Source organism: Microplitis demolitor, chromosome 8 (assembly GCF_026212275.2).
Source record: "Microplitis demolitor isolate Queensland-Clemson2020A chromosome 8, iyMicDemo2.1a, whole genome shotgun sequence".
Taxonomy (NCBI): Eukaryota; Metazoa; Arthropoda; class Insecta; order Hymenoptera; family Braconidae; genus Microplitis; species Microplitis demolitor.
The window spans coordinates 15,496,761-15,508,867 of NC_068552.1; the positions used below are offsets into that span (position 1 = coordinate 15,496,761).

The window sequence follows — 12,107 nt, forward strand, 5'->3', positions numbered from 1 at the left end:
ATAACGACACATATCGTTTTAGCTGAACAAGTTGAGGACTTGCAGCTTTGAAAATGTCACATGATCATGCTAAGTTTATTTTTATTCTTATATCACGCACTATGATCAAAGTGCATCAGTATTATTATTATTATTATTATTATTATTATTATTATTATTATTATTATTATTAATAATGATAATAAATATAAAAAAAAATATATTTAATGTATTTGAGTTCCCAAAAACTTACTATATCCTTAAGTCCCCCGTAGTTAAGGGTTCAAATTTTGACTGAATTTTTTTTTTTCTATATATTCTACATTATTTTGAGTCAGATCCTTGAAAAAAAATCTACACTGCAGTATATGCACAAGTTCGCACATTTATATCCCTATTTGCACTGTAAAACAAACAGAGTAAGTTCAGGTGATGTAGATGTTAGAATTTTCGGTTTTAAATTTAAATATTTTTTTATACACAGTTTAATAATTATAATATATATTGTATTAATTAAAACCAATATTACGGAACGTAAATTTATTGATGGACAAAATATTATACCCTTAAAATAAAGCCTTGATTCCCCGGAAACAATCGATTAAACGGTTAATTAACAATCCCGCGTTGTATCGATTTCCAAGCACAAGTTTACCAGTACGTAATGTTCGGAACAAAACTACAAACCCAATTCCAATAAAATGCTAATGATCTTGTGTTAACTCTTTAAGGTTTAAATTGGCATATTACAAGCTATCATATTTTACACATTTATAAAATATTATACTGAAAGAAATTTACGGAGTGAAATTTACTCCTAAAAGGGGTTTATTTTCATATTAAAACTCCGAGCCAGAACGAATGCGTATTTAAATAAAATCCAAATCACTCCGAAATCCCTCCGATGAAAAGACAAACTCCTTAATTACTCCGTATGCAGAGAGATTTTTTTTTTAATTTCGAGACTCTAATTATCGGTGTGAATTCGGATTTGAATAAAATTCACATCACTCCGAATATACAGAAAAAAAAAAAGATTTTTTGGCAAAAAAAAATTTTTCATTATGAAGTGAAAACAAATATTTTCTTACGACTAAAAAAAATCTCGTGGCTCAAGAGAATTTTCGTTTTGTATTCATAATGCAAAAAATTTCTTAGGACAAGTAAAAAATTCATTGAAGCGAGTGAAAATTTCTTACGCCAAGAAAACTTTTTTTTGCAGTGCATATATTGTTCTTATATTATAAATTTTTTTAATTGGGTAAAAAATATAGTACGCGGAAAGCTTAAGTGTGATTAATGTTTTCATAATATTTAAGCACCATGTTGTTGAACGCTCTATGAAAAATAATTTTAATGCGAATCATAAAATAATACCGCATTTAAATATTAATTAATTCTTGTCACGATAAAAATATGGATATTATCATATTATTTTTCATTCATCAAATATTTTTAAAGTAATTAATTTTTTACACTTATTACCTGTTACACTGGAGAGTAATTTATCATGAATGAAATTAAAAGCGCAACTAAGTATACAAAGTGTTTGTTGTATACCGCACATGTGATGTGTGTATAGCCAGAGGTGGATAGTTGATGGACGCTCTGTTGTGTTGGGCGTTACGAGTGCTCCTGAACGTTTGCGAACGTTATACACGAGTTAAACCAGGGAGAGCAGGTGAGGGTATGATGTTTGTGTCGGTAGATCGTGATATTTAATCACAAATGATCATACGTGACTATTGTATCATTGTCATTATTATCATTATTGCTAATAACTATTATTAATAATTATAATTATGTACTTCCGTTAATATTTAACGAAACAAATATTGTTATAATTGCATACTCGCGGTAAGCATGCACTGCAGAATTATATTATTAATTTTATTTTGTAGCAGATTAGATAGAACGAGAAGAGAGAAAGAGTTTAAATTGATTTAAAATGTTGTTTTGAAATTTCCCGGCCATTAATGCTGTTTAAATTTATTAAATTAAAGTTGATAATCTATTTAACGTTATTGGAAATTGATAACTTTGTTAAAAAATTAATGTAAAATTAAAAAAAAGGCCATTCGGCAGTTAAATGAAAGTAGATTTCTCATTAATTGATTATTTCAACCTTTCAAATAAACATTAATAACAAAATACATTTTTTTTCTGACATTCTCAAAAATTCTCAAGGTTTTATAGAACATCAGAAATTATCAAAAATTTTAAATTTAAATGCAAAAAACTTAAGAATTGAAATTAAAAAATTGAAAATATTATCGGAATGGTAAGTTGAATCGCGAGAATTAAATTATCTACGAAATAAATAAATAAAAATAGAAGCTAAAATATCGAGACAGGTTTTTTCAACGTTAATCAATAAAACTTTTTTGTCTTGCTATTAAATTAACATTTAATAATGTGGGCTATTTATATTTTTTTGATTTATTGATACCGGTATAATGATTAGTTTCTTCATCTGACGGCGGTGATTTATTCTAGCACCAAGTGCACGCGACGCAGCTGGTTCTTCGAGACGTAAGCATCGATTTTATCATCAAAAATGTATAACAAAAGGAAAAAAAATGAAATAACCGATTTGTTTTTCTTATATCTAAATTAAAATAATTAATTATGATATAACTTGGTTCGTTAATAAGAAAAAATATCTATCTTAATTAAAAAAAGTTTTTCTTTAATTATCAATTATAATTTTATATAAATCTTACAAGTTTTACAAATTATTCGCTAGTGTCTGTTATTAATTAAGATAATTGAGGCAACATAATTACAAAATCATTTGAACTAGAAATTAATTTAATAATAATAATAATAATAATAATAATAATAATAATTATAATTATAGTAATTATAAATACAACAACTACAAGAGTATGCTCGATTTATCACAGCAATTCGTACAAATTACATACACGTTTGTCATATTTCAGTCCATTAAAAAAATATATTTTACAATTTATATCAACTACTTAATTATTTAAATTATTCAATTCATTTCTTTTTAATAATGCGATTTATTCAGAAAACTTTAGATAATTTGTATAACATTGTCTCAATTATCTTAAATATTTTTTCTCAAAAGTTTATAATAAATAAACTCCAAGAAATTCAAACTTTTAATCAATAATTAAGAATATTATCATTATTATTATTATTATTATTATTTTTATAAAATATACAATATTTAAATGATCAGTTAATTGGTAAAAAAAATTAATTTATCGTGATCGCCGGTAGATATTAAGATTCAGATAAAATATCTTCTAGAGTTTTGTCGTCGTGTAATGGTGAGTGTCCAAGTGTCGGATCACTTTCCAAAAATTCACGCAATTCGGATTCAAGATCCGGAACGCCTGTGGACTCGTTATTGGCCATCAGTGCGGTTTGATTGTGCGTCATTCCGATTTGAATTTGCATTGGAGTTTGTGATGGTGTTGCAAGAACTATTGTCGAGTTTGTTTGCTCATCAGTACTGACAATACTCGTTTGAATGGGCGAAGTATTTGACAGTAAATTTGTGGCAGCAGCACTGGCACCAGTTCTCGATGCTATCCCAGTAGCAGACCGCCCGGAATTTGTTTGATTTAGTAGATCATTCTCAGCTACTATTGTGGGATTGTGAGTGATCGGATCAACTTCCATGGGCTCTGGACCACCAACTGGAGCTATTCCCATGGCGCGTCGCAGACCATCAACCGGCGCTATGGCCGATGGCGGTAATTTCTTAGCTATTTCCGTTAGATTTTCAGAGATCTTCTCAGCAAGATTAACTTCACTCTCAGGTGCTTTTGGTACGTTTGACAAGTGAGCAGGTGGTGGTCCTGATAGCCTGTCATGTTGAGCTTGACGTAATTGTCCCAACATTTGAGACGTCTCGTCTAAATGGTTTTGGAGCAATGAACGATCCTCGCATGACTTTACATCCTCTTCTGAAAATTAATTACTCATTAAAAAATAATAAAAAAAAAAAAATAAATAATGTAAATGGCCAAGTTAATAATTTTTATCTACCAAATAATCATTTATCTTAATAAATATTTTAAAAATAAATTAATTTATCGCGTGGCTTTAAGTTTTACGGGAAAAATTAAATATTAAAACCTATATCTGACCCTTAAAAATTTTTTACGTTCAAGTATTGAACCTTAGAAGTGACCCCAGGTTTAAAAAAGTTAAATTAACTTTTAATAGACCACTCTAATAGCAGTGCTAGTTATTGATTCCCGTATTTTAATATTAAAATAATTTTTTATGCGCCTAGTCATCGCTTTAATCGTTAACACAATTTATTTTTAACATGCACACCTATATTTCATCGTAATTGCGTACTATAATGATAAAAATCTAAGTTATTACAAACTGAAGCTTACTCTAAGCTCTTTTTCCAAGATTTCCACTCCACAACTAAGCTAACTTATACACCGCTCGCCATTAATTAATTTTACTTATTACAAGTAGCAAATAATTATCTAATTTATTTTAATGAGCAGAACTAAAATACTTGATACTTATTTAAATTTGAAATTGGGTCGGAAAAAATTTAAACAAATTCATTAACTAGGCAATTTATTAAAAATTAAAAAATGAACTTACCTAGATCATCTAAAAAGTTGACATCGATTCCTAATTCAGATAAAGTTTTGAGTTGGTCCAAGTCAACTTTTACTTTATCTTGTCCATTTTTGTCTAAATCATTCATTGGTTTTTCTAACAAGTGCTGAATTTTCTTTTCCTCTTCTTTGAGTCTTCGTTTTTCTTCGAGTAATTTTTTAGTTTTTCTATGATCTCCGCCAGTGAGAATGTCCAGTAGATCGTCGACCATTGTCAGTGTGTAGTCACAGTCTTTTGCAAAATCTAGTATAGATTCTGCATACTGTACAGCTGTTTCATCACCATAAGTCTGGTAAACTAATTCCGTTTCTTCTTTAGTGAGGTTGGCAAATGTAGAGTCGTAACTCGGTGCATAAGAACCAAAAGCACCGTAATAAAGTGACTTTACGGGCTTCGACATATTGCGACGATCTTCACGAAAGCCCGCCAGTACACCAGTGCCGTGACTTAACTTCCCAATTAATTGACCAAGTGATACTGGTCGTTGATTCGTACCTGGTATAACACCGTCTCCGTGTACAATTATTTGTAAGCTTGTTGTGCCGTCTTTCTTTTGCCTCAAGAAACCCATCTTGGAGTTGAGCCGTTTCATTGTTAATTTATCTGACGCAGCTTTAGCGGCACTACGCGCTTGTTTTAGTATTTCTTCGGGGGTAAGATCATCCGGGACAGCTTCAAACTTGCCAAGATTGGCTAGACGCATTTTACGTTGGTTTTCTTTCCTTATTTCCTCAGCCTCTTCATTGCGTTCCTCCTGTTCGCGCTCTTTCTCGATCTGCTCCTCAGTCACCAGAGTGTCTGGATTATTGGGATCCTCAACTCCCAGTTCAAATCCTAGTTCATCGCGCGTAATGTCGTGCATGTAGGTCAAAACGGGCCTCAACTGTCGTAATTTTTCAGGCGTAACCATTTTTAAGCCAACGTGCAACAGTTTTTTAGCCGCTTTGTAATAAATTGTCTCTGGATGATTATAAATCATAGCGTTATCACACATCAATTTAAAATCATCAATAAATTCATTTAAATTTTGATAATTGTTATCATCTATTTTTTGTTTTATCGAACTAAAATCCATTGGATTTTTAATTATTGATGAGTAACCAGGTGCTATATTGTCAGTGACTGGCCAGGCAAAGAATTGCTGCGGGTCGCGCTTCTCCATCGACCTTAATAAATGTTCTAAAAGTCGCTGCAGAGGAGTGCGCTCGGCTATTTTTTTCAACACACAAGTACGTGGTTCGCGATGCGGCGACAACGAGCTCGTATTGAGTCCTATTCTATGCTCCGTGCTCGTGGTCAATTTCGGAGGTGCTAAATGATGATTTGCTGGTATTTTTTTTGGTACTTCCATAAAACTTTCATCAGCATCACCAACAGACTCTTGACTTGACTCTTCTCTTCTGCGTTTCTTGTCTTTGTGGTGATGCTTGTGACGTTTATCCTTTTTCTTCTTCTTTTTCTTCAACTTTTTGTGTGTACTCAAGTATTTCTCATACTCGGATTCATTTTGAGTCACCGAGTAATTCATACCCAGCTGTTGGTACTGCTGAGACAACATCGCTGACGAATTTGGCGAATCACTTCCGTACTCAGGAGTCCCGCTGCTACCACCGACTTTTAGAATTAATTTCAATGTAGGCTTATCCGGCGTTGAATACAGCCCTTCTAAAATAATAATTTTTATTTAATTATTGATACTCCTGTCCATATAATCTACATTATTACTTATAATAACAATAATATTAATTAAAACTATTATTATTTATTTACAGTTCGCGTGAGGTGTAAATGATATAAACTACAAGCTAAATAACTACAGCATGCAATCAGCAGTCGCAGAAAAAATACCATTGAAGAGCAATAGAGTAACTAGATTTATTAAAAGAATATTTTTAATCATCGTTCTCTTTCTGGGTGAACCTCGTCACTAAATTTTTTTCATAATTAAAATTATGAGTGAAAAACAATCTTTAGTATTGCTATTCCGTAAAAAATGCTTCGAATTTTAATAGTTATAACAGAATGTTCGAGAGACTTTTGAATTTTAATATTTCCTTTAACACACGTGTAACAGAATAGACATTTTGACCGATTTGTGAACAAATTATGATTTTGCAGTTACGAGATTTTCCCAGAAAAGGGACGTTAGGTACCTGAAGATAGAAACGTTTTTCGTGATACGAAAATTTAAAAAATTTATGTAATTTTACTGCTTAAGAGACAGTTCTGGAGTCGGGGTTGGCTTAAGATTTTCGGTTGACATAACAGTATTCATACGAGAAACATTTAAGAAATCTAGTCATCCAGTAAACTTTTTACTTTCAAATTTTTTTTTTTCGTTGCGCGAAAAACGTCTCGGTCTTCAGATACATTTTAAATTAAAAGCTAAAGTGAACTAAACTAATGAATGATTTTAATTTTTAAAAACAATATTATTCTTTCATTAGTTTAAGAAAAAGTGTCCACTGTAAAAGTAAAGAAAAAAAAAAGAAATGGGTTTTAAAGAATAAAATAATAAAAAAAGAAATGAATTAGAAGCTGGCTTTTGATCATTATTAAATACAGTAGTAGTGACTTGGTTTTCACTTAATAAAACGAACTGGAAGCGAGGTTGGATGTAGATTAACTCATTACACGAGGAATCCACTTGTCTTACAGTATTTTCAATTTATAAATAATAACAATTATTATCAAAATTAAAAATAATAATAATACAGATTATACAAATTGAAAATACATTATTAAAGGGTCGATAAGCAAAGCATTTAGTGGCTTGTAATCGCCACAATTGACAACAGCCAGTTGATTGAAGTGCATCCACTTTGTAATTAAAAAAAAATTATTTAAATTTTAATTGTGGATCGAATGACTCGAGTTTCGATTGGATCGCACTTCAATCGGTACAAATAATACAAATAATATTTATATATATTTATTATGTATGTATTTATAATAATAGAAAAGGGATTTGGGGATTTAAAAAGTAACTCCCGAAATAAAAGTTTTTCTAGCTTTTCTCTCGTGCAACTAGTCGGCAGTTACCCCTAACTTACTTCGGTTCAGGAATTCAGTTCTTGCTATGGAACCTTCGTATTTTCTCTATTACCTCCCAATAATCCACTTTATTACTTCTACTCCAATCTCACTCTCAGTTTGTCCATGATGAAAACGTAGTCATTATTCCTGTACACCATTAAACTATGAGTAAGAAGGATTCATATTAAAATAATGATGGATTATTGTTTATTATATTATAAATCTATGTATTAATAAATATTACCCTTGTTTATAAAAAAAATACTTTTTTTTTATTTTTACACTGAGCAAAAAAATAACTGTTACAAACCATGTAAAAAAAATTGTTGAAAAAGTGTTGACTATTGTAAGTTTCGAAATGTGACACAATCACGAACTTTTTTTAAACTTTTTAAAATTCAAGAGGAAAATCAGTAAATATCTTGATATTATTAAGATATGCTAAAATAAAAAAAACATTCAGAAATAGTTCAAAATCAATTTCTTTCAAGATGTATTTTGCACTGAGAATAATTACGAAATCCAACAGTTTTAAATAACAGTAAAGTTGGCGGACATCTGACAATTTTAAAAAAATAAAATGAAATTGTTTTAACAAAAAATTTAAAAAATGGTTTTTTACAAAATTATAAAATCAGTACATGGACTTTTTTTATTTTATCAGTTTCATTCTTTAATTTTTTTTATGTGTAATTTAAAAATTGTCTTGTGTCTGCTATATTTACACTCATCAGTTTTAATGGAGCATCAAAAAAAATTTACAAATGAGTCAAAAACGAGAGTAAAAAACGAGTGTAAATGTAGCAAACATTAGACAAATTTAAAATTATAAATAATATTTATAAAAAATAAACTTATTAACTATAAAATTTTTTAAATGCGCATTTTTTAAAATTTTATTTTATTAATTATTTACTCTATTTATTAATCATTTTAAATTTGTCTGATGTCTGCTATACTTACACTTATAGCAAAAAAACGTTTTTTTTTGTATTTTCAAAAATTTAAAAAAGGTTCGTCAGTGTCAAGTTTTGAAGTTTAGAATAGTCCACTTCTTCAGCTTTTCTTTCAACGATTTTTTTACACGGCAATGTACACTCTTTTGACAAACTAATTTATTCAAAATAATTTTTGAAATTAATGCGATATTTTAATTAAACAAACAATTTTATTTAAAAAAAAAAAAAAAAAAAACATAATATTTTAACTTGTAACTAATGAAAGAAATTTGTGGTAACGTTTTTCAAAAATGAACAATTGTTTGACAAAAATATCTTCAATTTAATGTTAGCAAAACAAATAATTTAATCAGTGTTGTTTTTTTGATAAAAACTTTTTTTTTTCACTCAGTGTAGGCACCATCATTTATTTTATTTAATCCTTCGTATAAAGATCAACTAATTAAGTATATTTACAAAATTTTTTGTACAGTAGAAAAAAATCAATACTATACGTATATTACAATACAAATAATAAATGACTTAACGTATGACAAAAATGACAGGAAATAAACTTTTGTTTTTTTTAATTTTATAGATAAGTAGAATTTATTGAAAAAAAAATTAAATTTGGTACTTGAAAAAAAAAAATGATAGAAATGATTTCAATTGAAAACTCCGATAATTTTGCGCATTTATAAAATAAAATAAAACAGTTCATGATCATGCGTAAGATTCAAAATTCAAAAATCCATACTTAATAAATAAATAAATAAATCAATTATTTATAAAATAATAATGAAAAAGAGTTTGTTACCAATGAATATCGATGAAAAATGCACTGAGATAAATGATCGGAGAATTGTACTTTAGTATTTTCGTTTCTTTGTGGTAAATCACTGGGGAAGGGTTTAAAGAGTGAAATAAAAAAAAATAAAATAAAAAAAATACAACCCGGTGTGGAGAAACTCCAAAATAAAATAAAAGAGTCTAAATATGTGTACACATCTTACCTTCATGACGTTCACGTTTGTGTTTTTTGTGTTTCTTGGGTCCCATAGTTTGCAGTTGAGGCCACAGTTTGACAGATTTTGAAATATGACACGTTTAAAATAAATTACAAGTATTGTTATTTTTTTTTTTATTTTACGACGCGATTATTTTTAACGTTTGTACGCTAAGAATAATGGATGCTTACAACGATTTGGCGGCCATTTAATTATAACGATAATCGATTACTCGCTCGCTCCACTCTTACAATCGAGAATACTTCAAATCGATCGAGTTGCAATTTCTAAACGCAAGATGGCGCCACGGTCTTTGTTCTACCCTCTCCCTTTTTCAAACGGAAACCGTTTTGAATTTCAAAAATATAATAAATTTTTCTTTCATAAAAATGATAAAAAATAATAACATGTATCAATTTATTTTTCAACGACAACGGAAAATAAAATAAATAATTTTTTCAAAATGAAAATTACATTACTCACCACGCAGCCAAAATTTCTTATCACATATTTCCTGAAACAGAAATTTTTTTTTTTTTTACAAAAGCAGATTTTAAATTTTACAAGTACATAGTAGATAATTAGATATAAATACCAGCAAAGAGAACCAGCGGCTCTGGAACTTTGATTTAAAACTTATCACTCACATCACACTTAAATTAATCACAAGTATCACTAATTATCACTAAATTACCACTTATTTTATTTTTATAATTTGAAATTTTTAACATTTTCGCGCCATTATCGAAATAATAAAATCTACAAATTAATTCACCAACGTTCATTGCAATAATTTTTTTTCAACTTATGACTGACCTTATAGAATATAAATTTATCAAAATTAATTTTTAAATAATTTATGCGAATATTATTTAAATAATGATTTTACCAAAGATGATGGACAACTAAAAAATGTATATTGTTTATTGTAAATATGGTCACTGAATAGTTTATGTATATTAATGTTTAAAAATATTATAAGAATTGACTTTCATACGATTTAATTTAAATTATTTAATAATTATGACGAAACACTAAAAATTATAATTGAAAGTACCGGTAATTTTAATTACAACAATGGCTGTTTGGATGAATACTAAGTAATGCTGCCAATGTACTAAAGAGCAGTCAACTAGTGGCGCTCTCTGTACACCATCTAGCGTCAGATGACTGCGCATGCGTCAAATTCAAGATCGGAACCGTGTAGGTAGAGACGCCAATTTAGCGTAAATTTAAAAAAGTTATTAAGTATCGATAGTTTTATCGATTTTATTTGAAAATCTATATAGAAAATTATTTTATTATTTTAAATACTTCTATCATATTCTGCCGTCATTTTATTTTGATTTATGATTTTTAACTTTTCTCCCATTTTTAATGTTATTTTTTGAATATCTGAATTCACCGCGCAAGTAATGAGAATAAATAATAAATTATCGTAGAAAATAATTAATTCGAGTATGCTGTTTAGTCAAATTAAAATAATTATTGATATGAATAAATTTTAATAAAATTATTAAATTTCAATTTCGAAATTTCGCGCCAAGGTGGCGCCACTGCACGTCACTGTATTCAACGTACTAATTTTTGCTAAAGTCGGGGAGGCCGATGAATCGCAAAATCGATTGCTTCGTATCAACTGGCGGTCCAATAGCGGCAGTCAGTATCATCGACAACTTCAGTAGTAGCCCAGATCCTTTTTTGTTCTTTACGTTTGAATTAAAACACAGTATTGCAGTGGCGTCGTGTAATTATCCATAAAATTTTTTGTTTATAGTTATTGTTTAATTAAATTGTGCAGTATTTGTTAAATGTAAATTGTGCAAAGTGTCTGTAGTGTAGTGAAGTGATGAGTGTCCAGTGCTAGTATAAAGTGTTGCTGATGGCTGATGCTGATACCTTCCAAGTTCCTGAGCAAAATCATCTGGCATCGTCTGGTGGGAAATAGCAGTTAAGTGACGTTTTTTAGCTGCAATACACTTGGAGCAATTTTATTCAAATCTCCAAGTGTAGTAGGACACCCTTCTGCATATTATTTCGCTACCAAGGTTTGTTCAAACACTTACGTGTTTTTTTTTTTAATTTTTTAAATATTTTTCTATTAAATTCTGTCGCCATTTTATTTTGGCGTACGATTTTTAATTTTTCTTTAATTTCTAATAATCTATTTTTCAAATATCAAAATTTACCGTGCAAGTAATAATAATAATAATAATAATTAATGAGTGTGCATTTAAAAAAGTGATCAAGTATCGATAGTTTTATCGATTTCATTTGAAAATATATACTGACAATTATTACTACTTACAAAAATAAAGTTTTACAAATTATTATCATCATAAATGTTTATTAATTAAATTAAATCATTTATATAAATAATTTGATTAAATTTTTAAATTTTCGCGGCAGGCTTATACTGCAGCTATGCAAGCAATATTGCGCACTGCTTATTGCGCATTCTAGAATGTGCCTGAAATGTCGTCATCGTTGTCATTGGAGACGGAGTGTAGATCAGATTAGA

The 12,107-nt window shown here is 29.1% G+C and overlaps 1 protein-coding gene across 5 annotated transcripts; it reads right to left on the minus strand.

Annotated features, from left to right (window-relative positions):
• Positions 1–2,698: 2,698 nt before the first annotated feature.
• Positions 2,699–9,785, minus strand: LOC103573132 (bromodomain-containing protein 7). Of its 5 annotated transcripts, none has more exons than XM_008552052.2 (4): positions 9,593–9,785; positions 7,659–7,788; positions 4,588–6,270; positions 2,699–3,923 (listed from the first exon to the last, which is right to left on the minus strand). In XM_008552052.2, exons 3-4 carry the CDS (start codon positions 6,161–6,163, stop codon positions 3,235–3,237), a joined length of 2,265 nt encoding a protein of 754 aa, XP_008550274.1. In that variant the 5' UTR covers positions 6,164–6,270; positions 7,659–7,788; positions 9,593–9,785; the 3' UTR covers positions 2,699–3,234. The 5 variants fall into 5 exon arrangements, with proteins under 5 accessions (XP_008550274.1, XP_008550275.1, XP_053597026.1 ...); XM_008552053.2 differs by having other exon boundaries at positions 7,659–7,803; XM_053741051.1 differs by lacking the exon at positions 9,593–9,785 and adding an exon at positions 9,397–9,540.
• Between the last annotated feature and the right edge of the window lie 2,322 nt (positions 9,786–12,107).